The sequence below is a fragment of the Mesoplodon bidens genome (genome assembly GCF_964165515.1).
Source record: "Mesoplodon bidens genome assembly, chromosome: 15".
NCBI classification, from domain to species: domain Eukaryota; kingdom Metazoa; phylum Chordata; class Mammalia; order Artiodactyla; family Ziphiidae; genus Mesoplodon; species Mesoplodon bidens.
The window spans coordinates 48,593,495-48,613,978 of record NC_138171.1 but is presented as its reverse complement, the minus strand read 5'-3'; the positions used below and the strand labels follow the sequence as shown (position 1 = coordinate 48,613,978).

At 43.7% G+C, this 20,484-nt stretch overlaps 1 protein-coding gene across 2 annotated transcripts in view; it reads left to right on the top strand.

The window, feature by feature from the left end:
* The window catches only part of PRKCB (protein kinase C beta), a gene marked incomplete at its 5' end in the record, with an annotated part of 314,098 nt that overhangs the window by 150,772 nt on the left and 142,842 nt on the right, over nucleotides 1-20,484 (top strand). For both annotated transcript variants that reach the window (XM_081257427.1, XM_081257426.1), the window contains one exon: nucleotides 19,310-19,421. In XM_081257427.1, coding sequence (XP_081113553.1) covers nucleotides 19,310-19,421 — 112 coding nt within the window. The remainder of the gene's footprint in view (nucleotides 1-19,309; nucleotides 19,422-20,484) is intronic.

The window sequence follows — 20,484 nt, the reverse complement described above, 5'->3', positions numbered from 1 at the left end:
TTATCGCTAACATTTACAGGTGTACCTTGGAGATATTGTGGGTTAGGTTCCAGACCACTGCAATAATGCGAATATCACACGGATTTTTTTTTAAAGATTTATTATTTATTTATTTGTTTGTTTGTTTTTGGCTGTGTTGGGTCTTAGTTGTGGCACGCGGGATCTTCGTTGAGGCATGCGGGCTCTTTGTTGTGGCGCACGGGCTTCTCTCTAGTTGTGGCACGTGGGTTTTCTCTTCTCTAGTTGTGGTGCGCGGGCTCCAGGGCGCGTGGGCTCTGTAGTTTGCAGCACATGGCGTCTCTCGTTGAGGCGCCCAAGCTCACTAGTTGTGGTGCACGGGCTTAGTTGCCTCGCGGCACGTGGGATCTTAGTTCTCTGACCAGGGATCGAACCTGTGTCCCCTGCACTGGAAGGCGGATTCTTTACCACTGGACCACCAGGGAAGTCCCCACATGGATTTTTTGATTTCTCACTGAATATAGAAATTACATTCACACTATACTGTATGCTATTAAGTATGCAGTAGCACTATGTCTAAAAAACAATGTACATATCTTAATTTTAGAGTATGTTATTGCTAAAAATGCTAGCTATCATGTGAGCCTTCAGTGAGTCATAATCTTTTTGCTGGTGGAGGGTTTAAAATATCTCAAGAATTACCAAAATGTGACATAAAGACAGGAAGTGAGCAAATGCTGTTGGAAAAATGGCACCGATAGACTTGATTGACACAGAGTTGCCACAAACCTTCGATTTGTAAGAAACTCAATACTTTTTCGGTGTAATAAAGCGAAGCGCAATGAAACGGTGTGTGCCTGCACTAGCACCTATCATATGTCAGATTCTGTTCTAAGTGATTTACATACACTAACTCATTGAGTCCTCACCCCGTGAGAAAGATACTATTTGTATGCCCATTTTATAGAGGAGGAGCCTGAGGCAGAGAAGTCATCTGACTTGCCAGGTCACATGACGAATAAGCAGATTTGAACATGGATTTGAACTTGGTCTGGCTCTAGAGTCTGCTCTTCAAAATGATATGCGTGACCCAGTTCTCTCCATCCCCACAGACAGGACCTTAGTCCAGGCTCCACCCACCCTCCCTGGACCAGTAAGTAGTCTCTTGTCCTGATTCCCTGATTCCTCTCTGTCTCATCAGCCTGTCATTTCCGTATTGCTGTGGAGTCATTTTTCCAAAGACCAGATGTGATCTTGTCATCATCCTTGCTGAAAACACGTCAGTGGCTTCCCATTGTTTTTGAGGCAAAGTTGATTCTCTGATGTGGCTTATTAACAGGGTCCTCATACATCTTCCTATGTCAAGCTTACTCATAAACACACCTGCTTATTCTGTTGCATTGGAATCTCAAAGGATCTGTGGCCCCTGCCATTCCCGCCATTCTCACAAGAGTCCCCTTTGGAAGACAAATGATATGGCCACCCTACTCATAGGCCCTGCATATGCTGTGGCCCCGTCCGTCCCTCCAGCCTCTTCCTGACCCCTCACTCCTCACCCCTGAGCTTCCTTCCTTCAGTCTCTTGTCCTCCCTAACAGCTCTCCCACCACTAGGCATTTGCCTTGCTCTTACCTCTACCAGCTACTTCTTGTCTCTTCTTGCCCTTGCACTCAGTGAGTCTCAGGCCTGGTTGCATGTTTGAAACATCTGCAGAGCTTTATAACTGAATACTGGTGCCTGGGCCCATTGCAGACAAATGAAGTTAGAATCTCTGTTGATTCAAAGCCTCCCAGTTGATGTTAATGTATGTTAAGGTTAAAAAACCTGGTTGACTTGTACTCATCCTCTAGGCCACAGCTCACCTCCTCAGGGAAGCCCTCCCTGACCTCCCTGACCAGGTCTGTTCCTCCTATTTTGCACTCTTATAGCCCCATATACCTCTCCTTGCTGTGACACATCATAGGGTCACTTAACATTTATTTATGGGATGACAGAGAGCCTAGAATCTGGGTCCAAGTCACCAGCTGTGTGACCTTGAACAAGTTACTTAACTTCTCTGTGCCTCAGTTTTCTCCCCTGTAAAATGAGGATAATAAACCTATTGTACAAGGTCAGTGAGGGTCAAATGAGTTAATTATATGTAAAGCTCTTAGAAGAGTGCCTGGCATATGTTAGCTGTTACAGTAAGTCCCCTACATATGAACCTTCAAGTTGTGAACTGTCAAAGATTCGAATGTGCGTTCGCATGTCCAATCACTAAGTTAGTTCACGTGTCTGGCATACATTGTCACGTGTGTGCATCCTCTACAAGTGGTTGTGCTTTTGCGTACTTTACTTTACAGTACTGTATAGAGTACAGTAGTACAGTATCTTTATTTCAAGCCCAGGATGTCCGGAAGCAAGCGTAAAAGCAGCAGTGGTGTAGCTGGTACTGCTAAGAAAGGACGAAGAGAGACAAGAGGAAGAAGAAGTAACTGAAGAACCGAAGAGATTCACGATGCAGGAAATGGCAAGGGGGTTTTCTTTATTTGAGGAGGCACTGTTAGTTTTTGAGGCACAGGACCCGGACGTAGAACGGTACATGAAGATTGCAGCAGCTGTTCAGCGTGCAATCCAGTGCTACTACGTCGTCTAAGATGAGAAAAAAAGAGCTACTACCCAGACATCACTGGATTGTTTTTTCAAGAGGGTAGATAGAATTGAATCCGGCAAGGAACCAGAACCTGTGCCATCAACGTCAGGCATGAGTGACATTGCAGCTTGCCCTCCGTCTCCTGTTGCTGACGATCCTTCATTTCTACCGTCTCCCACCTCCTCTCCCTCCTCCAGTCAGTAACTCTTCTTGCCTGTTCACTCGATGCCAGCCCCTGTATGCCAGCTGTTGTACTGTACTACTGTACTTTTCAAGGTACTGTACTGTAAGATTCTTTATTTTTTGTTTGTTTTTAATGTATTATTTGTGTGACAAGCATTATAAACCTATTACAGTACAGTACTATACAGCTGATTGTGTTAGTTGGGTACCTAGGCTAACTTTGTTGGACTTACGAACAAATTGCACTTAACGAATGTGCTCTCGGAATGGAACTTGTTCATATGTTGGGGACTTAAGTGTACTATAATAATAATAATAATAGTAATAGTAATAATTATCATCCCCCATTGGAATCTAGAAATCCCTGAAGGTGGGGATAGTGCCTGCTGTTGGATCACTCCCCACCTAGGACAGTGCATGGCAAGTGACTGCTGAGCAGAGTGGTGTCCCACTGATGTTCTTGGTGACAGGGTGACAGGTCGGCATGCACAGGACTCGTCTTCCTCAGTTAGGTTCCTTGTCTCTATGGACCTAATGGTTTAGGACCCTTGTTTCTAGTGCCCAGAGTTAGGACTATTAAGATCAGAACCTACGTGGGCTTGTGGTGTCCCAGGTGCCGATGGTGGCCTGACAGGCATTCGCTTCAGCAGTGTTCTGCGTGTCCTTCTACATAAGGGCTCTTTCTGCTCTTCTGAAATGCAGGCTTGGGAGTGCCGAGGGCTTCTGTGGCAGAGGGAGCAGTCAGGAAGCTGAGCACGGTGCTCTGAGTCCAGGAATCAAGCTGACAGCATCTTTGCGAGTTGAATAGCCCCATGTCCTGGTCCTGCATTTGGGCGACCTGCACTCACCGCGGGGAGGAGGTGCCCCTCCTTCTGTTGGCTGATGGCACTGTCGGGGGAGGAGGGGCAGCGAGGGGAGAGGATGGGTATGTGTGTTTTGTGGCTGATGGAGGGTTTATTTATAAAGCAACGGTGTGGTCCGTGGCAGTGTGTCTGTTCCCCGAGAGGCTGCTGTACGCTCTGAGCAGTGAATTCACAGGAAGAGGCGGGGCAGAGCTGTGTGAACAGCCTGGACGGCAGAGGATGTCAGAGCTTGAAAGGCCCCTGGGGAATACCCAGCTTAACCCCCTTGTTTTCTGAAGGGGGAACTGAGACCAGAGCATGGAAGTGACTTGGCCAAGAGCATAGATGTAGTTTTTATTTTAAGCTAACATCGATCAAGTGCGTGCTACCTGCCAGGCCCTGCGCTAAGCACAATATAATCATGATTTCATGAACCCTCACAAATCTAGAAAGCAGAAACATTTATTTATTTATTTATTGTTATTCCACACGCACAGTGTTTACTAAGTGCCAGGCACCGTGCTGAGCTCTTTACAAATATTAACTCATTAAAATCTCATAATCCTATGAGATTTTGTGTCAGGCAGCTGTTAAAGTTTTAACTAATTCACCCCCCATAACAATCCCAGGAAATAACTATCATTATTGTCCCTGATTAACGGATGAGGAAACTGAAGTGTGTAGGCTATGGCCAAGGGACACAGCTAGTAAATGGTGGAGCTGGCTTTAATCCAGGCAACCTGACATGGAGCCTCACCTCTTGTCTTATTTTATTTTTTAGCTTTTTGGCTGCGCCGCACGGCGTGCAGGATCCCAGTTCCCTGACAGGGATCTAACCCATGCTCCCTGCAGTGGAAGCATGGAATCTTAACCACTGGACCCCCAGGGACATCCCTGGAGCCTCACCTTTTAAATACCCCACTAAACCTCCTCTTCATGGTGAACTGCACCCTATACCAGGCTGAGGGTCACCCGACCAGGTCTAGGCCTCACCTGCTGGAAGGGATGTGGCTTCTTATCCCCTGCCAGCTCAGACACCAAACTGGAGCTGAATCTGCATGTCCAATGCCTGAGGCCTTGAAGCCACTTAGAGTTGGGGCTAGCTTGTCCACACACACAGCCTTCCAGAAGAAGGAAGACAGCTCCTGTTTGCTGGGAGAATGAGGACTCCCACTTGTACCTGAGGCTGGGTCTACACTTCTCCCTGAGGCTCCATGAATGCACACAGTTGCTGTTTCCTATGGTCTGCCTCTGTTATACTAGTCAGTGGGTTATACTAGTTGGAGCTGGGATCTGGCAGGAGTTACAAACTCAGATGCCTGCAGGGACCCGCCAGTTGCAAGTGTGCTGGGTGGGGACCACTGTCCCCCACCCAAAGGGTGTGGCCAGGACTCGGCTCCAGCCCAGGGCTGCCCTCAGGACAGCTGGCCCAGTGTTGCCAGCTCTGAGCTCTTCACCAAACGTTCTGTGTAAATCTGAGGGATACAGTACCCCCGTAAAATACCCCCGTAAAATTGTGGCTCCGTGGCTGTGAGTCCCACCCTGAGGCCTGGAAATACCTCTCTGCGAGATTTGCATGTATGCCCTGGAGGATGGCATGACCAGGTTAAAAACCGCTGACTTAGCTAATGAATTGAAATCACTCGTCTAAATAACATATAAATCCTGGAAAGGAGAAGACTAGCTTAACATTAGTGACAACCAAGAAGAGTTTAGGGGGGAGAAAACACAACACTTTTCAGGAAGCACATAAAGGAAGGCTCAAATTACATGTGACTTCCTTCCCCCCTTTCTCTCTCTCTCCATCCCCCCACCCCACCCCTTTAACTGAGCTTCAGCTCCCAGCCACTGCACCGTTCCTTGTTCCAAATTCTGATTGGCCTAGTTCTTCCTTCATAAATTGCATGTCACTGACCAGACCTTGGTCCATTCAGCGCTGGCAGGAAGCATGAGGTCAGATGCTCTACTGCCCACTGAGCTGGTGCTGTAGGTGGGAATTTTTGTAGAAGGGACAATAAGCAGGGTTGACTAAGATTGGCATTTCCACACAATCTGGAAGAATATGTGGGTGGGAATAACCAAGAAAATTTTGAAAGTGGATGGTGATGCTGGGGTAGGGGTGGGTGGGTATACAATGCATGTTTTTAGGTACTAAGATATTATAAACCTATGATCTATTAAAATAGTATGGTACTGAGGCACATCTCTTAGTGAAGAGACAGATCAGTGGAGCATAAGAGGAAACTTTAAAATGAACAAAGGATACAAGAGAAATTAGTGTATGATAAACGAGGCATTTTAAATCAGCACAAGAAGATGCATTCCATACATTTGTTGTTACAACTTGCTAAACAGTAAGAAAAAATAAAGGCCTTTCTTCAAGAAGCTCCTGCTAAAATGAATTCCATTGAATTGAAATTGAAAATGAATTCCATTGAATGAATTCATTGCCCTCAATGAATTCCACTGAAAATGAATTGAAAATGGATTTCATTGAAATCATTGAGATAATGATTTCAATGTAGAAAGTGAAACTGTAAGAGAATGAAGAAAATACTGGGAAGGACTTTCTAAATACAGCAGCAGGGACAGAGACCATAAGGAAAAGGGAGAAATTGCACTTTATTTAAACACACACAAACAAATACACTTTCAGTGTTAGATGTTGAAAGAAATAACATCAACAAAATTAAAAGGCAAATGAAAAACTGGGAAAATATTTACTGAATAGATCATAGATAAGTGGTTAATATTCTTTTTAAAATTGTATAGGAAACGTGTTACAAATAATTTAGAAAGAAACCAACTTGAATTTAAACATGGACAAAGAATATGGACAGAAAATTAACAATAACAGTGAACATTTAAAAATATTTACTTCCACCAGTGACTATTACGCAGTTTTCATGCAGTAGTGCATTGAACCCTCCCATCAAGTTAGGAATTAGATATTATCATTATCCCATTTTTAGATGAAGAAACAAAGACTTAAAAGGGTTAAGTAATTGACCTCAGAGTCCAAAAGCTATTGTAATAACTGTGAGAGCTGGGCCTTAAGTTTGAACGTGGCTATTAATTAACCCCTAATACAGACACTGACTCCAGTGCAGATTGTAACCCAGGAAATCATATTTAAAATTCTACCAGAGTTGGGCTTCCTTGGTGGCGCAGTGGTTGATTGAGAATCTGCCTGTCAATGCAGGGGACATGGGTTCGAGCCCTGGTCTGGGAAGATCCCACGTGCCACGGAGCAAGTAGGCCCGTGAGCCACAACTACTGAGCCTGCGCGTCTGGAGCCCGTGCTCCACAACAAGAGAGGCCGCGATAGTGAGAGGCCCGCACACCGCGATGAAGAGTGGCCCCCGCTTGCCACAACTAGAGAAAGCCCTCACACAGAAACGAAACCCAACACAGCCCAAAATAAAAATAAAAAAATAAATTAATTTAAAAAATATTCTACCAAAGTTGACACAACAGAAGCTTGTCCTTAAATGGAACAATTACTTATTTGCCCAAGGGGCGGGGGTAGTAGCAGGCATGGTGTATCAAACCATTCCCCAGGCACGCGGGCATCCGCACAGCGTTATCAGTACTATTCACTCTCTTCTCCGGCAACATAATGAAAGATCTTCACCAAATTACAGTGTCCCCCTTTCAACTGTGTAATTACAGCTTCTAGCATTCCACACATTTCGTGTGCACAGAATCTCAGTCCACGTCATCCCACTTAAGGCTTTCTCGCCTCTTTGTCTCTCGGGAATTCTTGGCGTTCTGTTTGCAGCTGGGGCATGGTGGTGCTGTTGGGTTACCCAGTGTGCTGGTACATGCTGTGGGAGTTTCGTGGTACCCAGATAAACACGAAAGTATTCTACTTTCATCAAAACTTTACAGCGGTATATATGGAGAAGTCGTACTCCCTTGCACTTTGTTCCCTCCTGCCTTCCTGGAGAAACACTTTTATTAGCTTCTCTTGCAGCCTCTCCTTCTAGCATATTTTTATGCAGGTGTGAGTCATATAGAATATACTTTCTTATCCTGCCTTAGTTTCTCACCCAAACGGTAGTATGCGACACACACTCTTCTGCATCTTGGGTTTGGCTTTTTTCCTTTTTCGATTTCATTTAAAAATAAACCCTTAAGATGTTTCCATATTCGTGCAGAGAATTCTTCATTTTTATACCTGGGTAGTAGACCATTGTGTAACTGCACTATGATTTATTTAAGCACCCCCTCACCTATGACACTTGGCCCGTTTAAAGTCTTTTGCTATTATAAATGATGCTGCAGTGAACAACCGTGTACGTATATAATTTCCTATGTATGTGGGTTTATCTCCAGGATCAGTTCGCAGAAGTGGAACGACTGGGTCAGAAGGGGAGAAGCATTTGGAATTTTTATAGACGTGCCCAGTTGCCCCCAAGGGTAATACCAGTCGGCCGACCTACCAGGAATATGTGTATCTGTGTTCCCACAGCTTGTTAATAGCGACCGTTGGGATGAACATCTTAAAATTTTATTTTAAGAGTTGTCTATTTCATTTTTAAGGTGCATTAGAAAAAATATAATTTGCACATCAATCCCACAAGTTCACACTCTTAGAGAGTTTTATTTTAAAATAGGTTTAAGTAAAAGTGGCAAGCTGAATTAAAGAAAAGCGACAAGTAATAAATAATATTATAGGTAGTATGTAGACGTGCAAAAATATGACAACTCCAGACTGAAGTTTGGGAAGTGTTACCATGATTATATTTTTTCTTTGGAGTAATAAGATCAGGAGCCTGTACTTCCTGTGTACAGGGCACTGTGCTGGGAGCTTTAACCATCACAACCAATCTATGAGGTGGGTACTGTTTTCATCTCCATTTTATGGACAAGGAGCCAGAGACTCAGAGTCGTTAAGTCACTTACCTGAGGCCACACAGTTAACTCCAGAGCCCGTGTTTGTAAACTTCCTCCCGTTCTGACAGTATTTTCAAACGAGATCTCCAGGTTCGCCTTGCTGTCGACCTGCCAGGAAGCATACCTTCCAGGCTTTTGTAGCCTGTAAAGGTCCAGAGATGACACAGTCTGAATTTACAGGTTGCTCTGACTTCCTACTCTGACTGATGCTGTTGGTGTGGGCTTTCACGACCTTTGTGTTTCAACACAGCTTCTGTATTCCTGCAGCTTTGCCTCAGCTCAGCTGGATTTCAGCCCACCTGTGCACAAAGCCACACAGCCCATTCAGATGGAGAAAGGCTATTTTAGGTTTTGATTTAGAGGTTTAAAGTTTTTTTTTTTTTTTTTTGGTTTCTTATCTCTGCTTCCTTCCTCCTTAGCTGCATGTACCTGGAATCAGGTGATGAACTGAAGATGCTGAGCTGGGTTCAGCCTGTCCTTTGGTCCTGGGGAGTATCTGTTCACAGTGAAGACTATGGTTTGGGGGTGGGGGTGGGGAGCTCTGAGTGACCTGACTCTGGCTGGTGCTGCATTTGTGTGGGATGAAGGGTGTCATTATCTATAACCCCCTATTGGGGGGGAGACCCTCTGGGAAGGCTGAGGAGCAGGGAGGCAGCCAGGTGATACTCGGGTGTCCCCACTCTGTTGCCTGCATCTTTGGAGCCTGACAAACTTGATTTCACTTCTGTCTCTCCCACTTCCTTACTTTGTGACCTTGGACAAGTTACCTCTCTAAGCCTCAGTTTAGTCATCTGGAATACCAGGATAATAACTCCTCCCTCATTGGCCATTATGAAGCTTTACTGATGTTATATGGAACCCTTAGCACAGTGCTTGGCAGAGAGTCTGCTGAATTCATGGTGGCAGTAAGAGTCACAGTAGTTGATTATCATTTTGTTGTTCTTATTTGGCAATCTTGGATCAAAACCAGAAGTGGAAGAAAACTTGGAATCCAAGTTTGCCTAGTACAAAGCATGATGGAGCTCAACCCCATGAAACAGTGGGTAGAAGAATCATGACAGGACCCTGTGGGAACCTGGCTCCTAAGGGTGGGAGAGATGACCAGGGACACTAGAAATCAAGTGGTGATGCTGGGGTAGGGATATGACAGTTTCTAACCCATTTCTTTTTTTTTTTAAATTTTTAAATTTTATTTTATTTTTTTTATACAGCAGGTTCTTATTAGTCATCAATTTTATACACATCACTGTATACATGTCAATCCCAATCGCCCAATTCATCACACCACCATCCCCACCCACCATGGCTTTCCCCCCTTGGTGTCCATACATTTGTTCTCTACATCTGTGTCTCAACTTCTGCCCTGCAAACCGGTTCATCTGTACCATTTTTCTAGGTTCCACATACATGCATTAATATACGATATTTGTTCTTCTCTTTATGACTTACTTCACTCTGTATGACAGACTCTAGATCCATCCACGTCTCAACAAATGACCCAATTTCATTCCTTTTTATGGCTGAGTAATATTCCATCGTATATATGTGCCACAACTTCTTTATCCATTCGTCTGTCGATGGGCATTTAGGTTGCTTCCATGACCTGGCTATTGTAAATAGTGCTGCAATGAATATTGGGGTGCATGTGTCTTTTTGAATTATGGCTTTCTCTGGGTATATGCCCAGTAGTAGGATTGCTTGATCATATGGTAATTCTATTTTTAGTTTTTTAAGGAACATCCATACTGTTCTCCATAGTGGCTGTATCAATTTACATTCCCACCAACAGTGCAAGAGGGTTCCCTTTTCTCCACACCCTCTCCAGCATTTGTTGTTTGTAGATTTTCTGATGATGCCCATTCTAACTGGTGTGAGGTGATACCTCATTCTAGTTTTGATTTGCATTTCTCTAATAATTAGTGATGTTGAGCAGCTTTTCATGTGCTTCTTGGCCATCTGTATGTCTTCTTTGGAGAAATGTCTATTTAGGTCTTCTGCCCAGTTTTGGATTGGGTTGTTTCTTTAATATCGAGTTGCAAGAGCTGTTTATATATTTTGGAGATTAATCCTTTGTCCGTTGATTCGTTTGCAAATATTTTCTCCCATTCTGAGGGTTGTCTTTTCATCTTGTTTATGGTTTCCTTTGCGGTGCAAAAGCTTTTAAGTTTCATTAGGTCCCATTTGTTTATTTTTGTTTTTATTTCCATTACTCTAGGAGGTGGATCAAAAAAGATCTTGCTGTGATTTATGTCAAAGAGTGTTCTTCCTGTTTTCCTCTAAGAGTTTTACAGTGTCTGGTCTTACATTTAGGTCTCGAATCCATTTTGAGTTTATTTTTATGTATGGTGTTAGGGAATGTTCTAATTTCATTCTTTTACATGTAGCTGTCCAGTTTTCCCAGCATCACTTATTGAAGAGGCTGTCTTTTCTCCATTGTATGTTCTTGCCTCCTTTGTCGTAAATTAGGTGCCCATGAGTGTGGGTTTATCTCTGGGCATTCTATCCTGTACCATTGATCTATATTTCTGTTTTTGTGCCAGTACCATACTGTCTTTATTTATTACTACACCTTTGTGGTATAGTTTGAAGTCGAGGAGCCTGATTCCTCCAACTCCGTTTCTCTTTCTCAAGATTGCTTTGGCTATTCAGGGTCTTTTGTGTTTCCATACGAATTGTAAAATTTTTTGTTCTAATTCTGTGAAGAATGCCATTGGTAGTTTGATAGGGATTGCATTGAATCTGTAGATTGCTTTGGATAGTATAGTCATTTTCACAATATTGATTCTTCCAATCCAGGAACATGGTATATCTCTCCACCTGTTTATGTCATCTTTGATTTCTTTCATCAGTGTTTTATAGTTTTCTGAGTACAAGCCTTTTGCCTCCTTAGGCAGGCTTATTCCTCGGTATTTTATTCTTTTTGTTGCAATGGTAAATGTGTTTCCTTAATTTCTCTTTCTGATTTTTCATTGTTGGTGTATAGGAATGTGAGAGATTTCTGTACATTAATTTTGTATCCTGCAACTTTACCAAATTCATTGATTAGCTCTAGTAGTTTTCTGGTGGCATCTTTAGGATTTTTCTATGTATAGTATCGTGTCATCAGCAAACAGTGACAGTTTTACCTCTCCTTTTCCAATTTGTATTCCTTTTATTTCTTTTTCTTCTCTGATTGCTGTGGCTAGGACTTCCAAAAGTATGTTGAATAAGAGTGGCAAGAGTGGACATTCTTGTCTTGTTTCTGATCTTAGTGGAAATGCTTTCAGTTTTTCACCATTGAGTATGATGCTTGCTGTGGGTTTGTCATATATGGCCTTTATTATGTTGAGGTAGGTTCCCTCCATGCCCATTTTCTGGAGAGTTTTTATCATAAATGGGTGTTGAATTTTGTCAAAAGCTTTCTCTGCATCAATTGAGATGATCATATGGTTTTTATTCCTTAATTTGTTAACATGGTGTATCACATTGACTGACTTGCATATATTGAAGAATCCTTGCATCCCTGGGATAAATCCCACTTGATCACAGTGTATGATCCTTTTAATGTGCTGTTGGATTCTGTTTGATAGTATTTTGTTCAGGATTTTTGCATCTATGCTCATCAGTGATATTGGTCTATAATTTTCTTTTTTTGTAGTATCTTTGTCTGGTTTTGGTATCAGGGTGATGGTGGCTTCGTAGAATGAATTTGGGAGTGTTTCTCCCTCTGCAATTTTTTGGAAGAGTTGAGAAGGATTGGTGTTAGCTCTTCCCTAAATGTTTGATAGAATTCGCCTGTGAAGCCTTCTGGTCCTGGACTTTTGTTTGTTGGAAGATTTTTAATTACAGTTTCCATTTCATTACTTTCGATAGGTCTGTTTATATTTTCTAATTCTTCCTGGTTCAGTCTTGGAAAATTGTACCTTTCCAAGAATTTGTCAATTTCTTCATGGTTGTGCATTTTATTGGCATATAGTTGTTTGTAGTAGTCTCTTATAATCCTTTGTATTTCTTCAGTGTCAGTTGTGATTTCTCCTTTTTCATTTCTAATTTTATTGATTTGCGTCCTCTCTTTTTTTTCTTGATGAGTCTGGCTAAGGGTTTATCAATTCGGTTTATCTTCTCAAAGAACCAGCTTTTAGTTTTATTGATCTTTGCTACTGTTTTCTTTGTTTCTATTTCATTTATATCTGCTCTGATCTTTATGATTTCTTTCCTTCTACTGACTTTGGGTTTTCTTTGTTCTTCTTTCTCTAATTATTTTAAGTGTAGGGTTAGATTGTTTATTTGAGAGTTTTCTTGTTTATTGAGGTAAGATTGAATTGCTATAAACTTGCCTCTTAGAACTGCTTTCGCTGCATCCCATAGGTTTTGGGTTGTCATGTTTTCATTGTCATTTGTTTCTATGTATTTTTTTATTTCTTCGATTTCTTCAGTGATTTATTGCTTATTTAGTAGTGCACTGTTTAGCCTCCATGTATTTGTGTTTTTTACAGTATTTTTGCTGTAATTGATTTCCAATCTCATAACGCTGTGGTCAGAAAAGATGCTTGATATGATTTCAATTTTCTTAAATTTTCAGAGGCTTGATTTGTGACCCACAATGTGATCTATCCTGGAGACTGTTCAGTGTGCACTTGAGAAGAAAGTGTATTCTGCCACTTTTGGGTGGAATGTTCTATAAATATGAATTAGATCTATCTGGTCTATTGTGTCATTTAAAGGTTGTGTTTTGTTATTTATTTTGTTTGGATGATCTGTCCATTGGTGTAAGTGGGGTGTTGAAGTCCCCTACTATTATTGTGTTACTGTTGATTTCTCCTTTCATGGCTGTTATCATTTGCCTTATGTATTGAGGTGCTCCTATGTTGGGTGCATAAACATTTATAATTGTTATATTCTTCTTGGATTGATCCTTTGATCATTATGTAGTGTCCCTCTTTATCTCTTGTAACATTCTTTATTTTAAAGTCTATTTTATCTGATGCTAGTATTGCTACTTCAGCTTTCTTTTGATTTCCATTTGCATGGAATATCTTTTTCCATCCCTTCACTTTCAGTCTGTATGTATCCCTAGGTCTGAAGTGGGTCTCTCCCAGACAGCATATATATGGATCCTGTTTTTGTATCCATTCAGCCAGTCTGTGTCTTTTGGTTGGGCATTTAATCCATTTACATTCAAGGTTATTATCGATATGTATGTTCCTATTACCATTTTCTTAATTGTTTTGAGTTTGTTTTTGTGGATCTTTTTCTTCTATTGTGTTTCCTGCTTAGAGAAGTTTCTTTTGCATTTGTTGTAAAGCTGGTTTGGTGGTGCTGAATTCTCTTAGCTTTTGCTTGTCTGAAAAGCTTTTGACTTCTCCATAGAATCTGAATGAGATACTTGCTGGATAGAGTAATCTTGGTTGTAGGTTTTTCTCTTTCATGACTTTAAGTATATCCTGCCACTCCCTTCTGGCCTGCAGAGTTTCTGCTGAAAAATCAGCTGATAACCTTATGGGGATTCCTTTGTATGTTATTTTTTGTTTTTCCCTTGCTGCTTTTAGTGTTTTTTCTTTGAATTTAATTTTGGTTAGTTTAATATGTTTCTTGGTGTGTTTTTCCTAAAGTTTATCCTGTATGGGACTCTCTGTGCTTCCTGGACTTGGGTGACTATTTCCTTTTCCATGTTAGGGAAGTTTTCAACTATAATCACTTGAAATATTTTCTCAGAACCTTTCTTTTTCTCTTCTTCTTCTGGGACCCCTATAATTTGAATGTTGCTGCATTTAGTGTTGTCCCAGAGGTCTCTGAGATTGTATTCAATTCTTTTCATTCTTTTTTCTTTATTCTGTTCCTCGGCAGTTATTCCACCATTTTGTCTTCCAGCTCACTTATTCATTCTTCTGCCTCAGTTATTCTTTTATTGATTCCTTCTAGTGTATTTTTCTTTTTCTTTTCAGTTATTGTGTTGTTCATCTCTGTTTCTTCTTTAGTTCTTCTAGATCTTTGTTAAGGATTTCTTGTATTTTCTCAATCCATGCCTCCATTCTATTTCTGAGATTCTGGATCATCTTTACTATCATTACTCTGAATTCTTTTTCAGGTAGATTGCCTATTTCCTCTTCATTTATTTGGCTTTGTAGGTTTTTACCTTGCTCCTTCATCTGTGACATATTTTTTTGCTCTCTCTCTCTCTCTCTTTTTAATGAATGGGATTGTGTTCCTGTCTTACTGGTTGTTTGGCCTGAGGCTTCCAACACTGGAGTTTGTAGGCTATTGGGTGGAGCTGGGTCTTGGTGCTGAGATGAAGAACTCTGTGACATCTCACTCCGATGAATATTCCCTGGGGTCTGAGGTTCTCTGTTAGTCCAGTGGTTTGGACTCGGAGCTCCCACTGCAGGAGCTTCAGCCCGACCCTGGGCTCATGAACCAAGATCCCACAAGCTGCATGGGGTGGCAAAAAAAAAAAAGAAAAAAAGAACAATAACAAAGTAAAAAATAAAATTATACTAGGAAACTAACAGATATGTTAGAAAGAATACAAAAATAAAAATATAGATGAATCAACAACTGAAAGGTTTGTCAGTATCACAATAGTAAAAAAGAGGAGGGAAAATTAAAAAAAGCGGGGGAAAGGCCTTGGCTGTGGAGAGTGAGACCTAAGCAAGGGCGAGGTTTGGGCGGTGGGTGGGGCCTAGGCTCAGGACCCACAGGGCAGGAAAAGGCCCTGGGGGCTGTGGGGGGTGGGGCTTAGGCTCAAGGAACAGAAGGGGCCCAGGCGTGCCCCCCACCCCTGGTCTCAGGGGGCAGGGGACCTCACCTGGGAGCCCAGCAGGCTTCCTGGGCTCTAGTGGGCAGGGCAAACACCCTCCTCTCCTCTCCTGCTCCTCTGGTCTTGGAGGACCCCTCCCGCCTGCCTCTCCTGATCTCCCTGGCCTCCCTCCTATGCCCCCAAGGACCCACGTGGCCTGGAGGGGGCTTTGGAGTGCAGGGGATCAGCGTGGGAGGTCAGCAGGCTCCTCAGGCCCGAGTGGGCAGGGCAGTCGCCCTCTGCTCCTCCTGGAGAGTCCCTCCCACATGCCTCTCCTGATCTCCCCAGCCTCAGGGGCGCCTATCCTCTCTGGCCTCCACTTCTCCTCCCCCCCTCAGTCCCCCTACATCCTACCGGTTCGCTATGGGGTTCCTCCCATCTCCTTGGGTGTCAGAGTCCCCCACCAGTGGCCGGCAGGAACCCTAGTTGTGGGGAGAAGCCAACTCCTCATCTTCCCACAATGCCATCTTGACTCTCCCTCCTGCACTATTGTTTCTTGACTGCTCCTCCCTTGTCTCTGCATCCCCTCTCTACCCTGATTAGCAACCGTTTGAACCTGCCCTTTGGAACTCAGGGAAGGTCATGGAGGCTGAACAGAAAGGCTCCCGTGCCCAGGAGCCCCAGAGGGTCCTGCTTGTTTCAATAGTATGTGGTCAGAAATGCTTGAATCCTTCTCCCTGAGATTCCTCACTAAGATTTATCAGTGGAGGAAAGTGCAAAGCCAGCAAAGAGAAACTTTATTGTTAGTTGGGGTTTTGCTTCAAATCTCGAAGTAGAGCTCATGAGGCCCTTGGGGACTCCTTTTTTCTATATTAGGTAGGCCTAAGGACATTTAAAACATACTCAAAACTAATTCTTGGCTCCTATAGGTTAACATATCAGGGAACCCAGAGGGAAATACAAAACCAAGAGGAGAGAGAGAACTTGTCCTAGGGCTTGGAGTGGAACTGGTCCAGACCATTCATGCCCAACCTTCTTAGGGTGAGGCCACGGCTGCCTAGCAGCTTCCTGGGAGAGGGAGAGAAAGAGAAAGATGGTGGTGCAGCTTTTAAAGCCTGTGAAGGCTCCACCCCCCCCCCCCCCCCCAAGGCTGGGCCAATCAGTGTCTTGGACTCTGACCATCCAGATAGGTTCTCCTCCTTCGAGGCTGAGTAGGGGAGTGAGAGAAGCCTTGAGCCCCCCCTTCAGGCCAATACCAGTAGTGAACAGGTGTTTCTTTTTAGGCAGATTTGAGACACTCATTTCTCAACTTTAAGGTGAATTCTCAAAGGCCAGGGAAGTGTTTTATGGCACAGAGCACTGGGACTATTTCCGGGAACCAGATGTATTTCTGCATCTCATTGCCTAAGAATGGAAACATGGCTGGTTAAGCCATCGACTGGGAGCCTTTAGTTTCCTTTTTTGATTTCCAAAAAATTGTTACTAGGGTAGCACCTGAATCCTCGAGCAGGACAAGGGGCTCCTGGGGTCCTTCTGCATCCTGGGAGCCCTGCAGGGTCCCACAGCCAGAGCAGAGCTGACCCAGCCTCTAAAACTTGGTGGTTCAGAGCTGTGCAAGGGCCAACACTTAGTCTGCCTGACCGCAGAGGCTTGGAATGTCATCAAAGAAACTTTGTAGCTCATTAAGAAGATGCAGGCCAGCAAAAGCCTTCAGGGATGGACAGGATTTTAGTCAGGCTTACTTGAGACAGAGTTTTCATGCAGCAAAATTCACTTTCTTTACATATAGTAAAATTCACCACAGTTGATATATAGCACATTCCAGTCACCCCATAAAAGTTCCCACATGCTGTCCCTTTGTTGTCAACCCCCTTTCCACCCCCAATCCTTCTTAACCACTGATCTGTTTTCTGTCCCCATAGTTTTGCCTTTTCTAGAACGTCATTTAAATAGAATCATATAGCGTGTAGCCTTTGATTTAAACAGAATCAAACAGCATGTGTTTGACAGCTTTATCTTACCCAAATTCTTTTGAGATTCATGAATGTTACCTGTATCAGTAGTTCATTCCTTCTTATTGCTGAGAAGTGTTCCATTGTGTGGACGTACCACACTTTGTTTATCCATTCACACGTTGAATGTTGAATACTTGGTTGGTTCCAGACTTTGGCTATTATAAGTAAAGTAGCTATAAACTTTCAGGTTTTTCTGTGGATAGATGTATTCATTTCATACCTAGGAGTGGGACTACTACGTCATATATTATAAGGGTATGTTTATAAGAAACTGCCACACAGTTTTCCAAAGAGGTGCTACCATTTTGCATTCTCCCCAGCATTGTAGGAGAGTTCCAGTAGTGTTCTCTCCACATCAGCACTTGGTATTGTCAGTATCAATTTTCTAAGATTTTAGCCATTCTGGAAGATATAAGGATTACTTTTAAATTTTGTAAATAACAGTTTCCTAAGGAGAAATGCTCATCATTTTAATAGCACATAAAATAATTTCTACTTATTCTGTCAATTTATTTGCTTACTTGTTCATTTTCTGTCTCTATTAGAATATGTTTTTAAAAAGCACCTGCATCAATAAATAAATGTGAATGGATGAATGAATGAATGAATCAATTAATTAATTAGGAGTTGGGTAGCATATAGGAAAGGCTAGAACATCAGATCAGCCCTGGGTTGGAACCTAGGGCCCATGATTTTAACTTTCCTCTTTCACAGAGAAAGCAACTTTCAGGCTGGGATGGGAAAGAGAAGAAGGAACTTTTTGAAGTTCCTTGAAGGAAGGAAGTTCTTGAAGGAGAAAGACATCATGCAGAGCCAGAGAGTCATGAAGGGCATGGCATATTTGGGAGTATGAGCAAGTCCTGGGTACTGAAAACATTGTGTGTGTTTGGGGGCATAGTTGGGATCACATGGGGGATCTAGTAATAATAATGCAAAAGCTTATACTCCTTACTGTGTGCCAGGCTGTTCTAAGATCTCTACATAGGTTAATTCATTCATTCTTCCCAATGGTCGTATAGCTTATATCATTCTCTCCATCATACAGACAACGAAAATGAAGCACAAAGAAATTAAATAACTTGGCCCAAATTATGCATCAGAGAAGAGACCAGGCAGTTTATGCTCCAAAGTCTGGACCTTTAACTACTGCACTACATTGCCAGGTTAGGAAGGGCATGTTAGTTAGTTAAGGAATGCTGTAAGCTGCTGTAACAAATAGGCCCCAAATATAGTGACTTGAACAAGACAGAAGGTAGGTTTTCTCTCAGATGTCTGTCCAAAAGTACAAAGTCCAGGGCTGGTGGGTCCAAGTTTGGGTCCAAGGTGGTTGCTTCCACTTCTCACCATCTTCCAGATAATGGGAAGGGAAAAAGGGGCCCTGGAGGCTGTACACCTTCCTTTTAAAGGAATGACTGAAATACGTACATCCCATTGGCCAGAACCCAATCACATGGACACACCAAGCTGCAAGGGAGACTGGGAAATGTGGTCTATAGTTGGGCAGCCACGGTCTCTGCTAAGACTCAAGGGTTCTGTTATTGAAAGGAAGAATGGGTATTGGTGGAAAACTAGTAGTCTCTGCCACAACCTGTAGACTATTCATTGGACTTTGAACTCTGTCCCATAGATGATGAGGTCCTGTTGGGGAGGTTTCATGCCCAGACTTGGGTTTTAGATCATCCAGAAGTTGCTTGGCTGATAGAGGAGAGAGAAGTAGGAGCAAGGGGACCTGTTTACCTGATCTGTCTGGTGTTTTGTTTGCCATCTGTGGAGTCCTTGCTGCAGATAAGAGTCGGTTGGGTTCCCAGATGGAGGACTTGCAGGCACAGTGAGTGTGCTGGGGCAGGATGGGAGCCATCAGCTCTCTTAGTCATTCGTTCATTCAGTGGTTACTTATCAAGCACCATGTTTGGGCACAGAGCTCCAGTGATGGTCCCAAAAAGTATGATGAATGCTGGGGGCCAAATTCAGTTCTCTAGGAGCTCTCCAGTGATGCTCAGTGCAGTGTGAAACCGGGGCATGCCACACTGATGCCAACCTCTTTTGTTTGTTTCTTTTGACCTTAGGACCCCCGGAGCAAACACAAGTTCAAGATCCACACATACTCCAGCCCCACGTTTTGTGACCACTGTGGGTCACTGCTGTATGGACTCATCCACCAGGGGATGAAATGTGACAGTAAGTACATTTGCTCTCTGGCAGCCTCTGCTGACTGGGCTGCTTCCTCGTGGTCTACAAAACATTCTGCCAAGTCCTGGGTGGGCTGGGTGCCACTTGTTTGTTGCTGAGTAACAATAAGCATTTATATAGCTCATGATTCTGCAAGGCTGTCCTTTAGGTCTGGGCTGGGCTTACTCATGCCTATGTGGTGGGTTAGCAGGTTGGTGAGGGGCTGTCTCGGCCTGGAGGGCCTCACCCACCTGTCCGCAAGGATGGCTGACTGTCACCTGGGTGATGGGAATGACGGGGGTTGGGGGACCACATGTCTTTCGTCCTGAGCAGGCTACCCTGGGCTTGCTCACACGGAGGTCCCAAGTGCTTTAAGAGGGCAAGTCCCACGGATCAAAGCAAGTCACATGGCAAGGTTCACAGTCCATGTGGGAGGGGACAGTCCACAGGTGTGGACACAGGGATGCGTGGTCAAATCGGGGTCACTCCTGCAGCCAAGCACACAGCTGTTGCCAGCACCGATATGCGGGGCTGATGCCTTTCTCTGCAGAGAGAAAATCTGCCTCCCTTCAGCACCTACAGTTTATGCTAGAAGTGGGGCGGGCGTGTGATTCTCTGACCAGGCCGGGGTGGGAAGAGGCAGGAGGGGGCAGGACTTCTTTTTATTAAGTGAAGGACTGAATGGCCCGAGGGGTGGGGGAGCCAGCAAGCAGGCTTTGAGAGCTGCAGCTGCAAAGGGGATGGGGTGGAGATGGGGGGCTCAGTGCTGGTGGCTCCCAGAGGCCTGTTGACCCCAGCATGTTGAGCAGTCATGAGGCCAGACTGTCCCTGTCACAGGGGTCCTGAGGCCCAGAGGACAGAGAGAGAAACTCTCAGGGGCAGAGAGTGACAGAGAGGAGTATGGGTGTGGATGGGGAGGAAGGGGGCAAGAGACAGAGAGAAACACACAAGCACAAACAGGGACGGATTCAGGGGGCAGACGACACATGTGCCCAGGTGTAGGGAGTGATGGGTGAGGCCACAGAGGGGCCCAGCTAGAGAGAGACTCAAGCAGGAGGGACAGACAGACGAA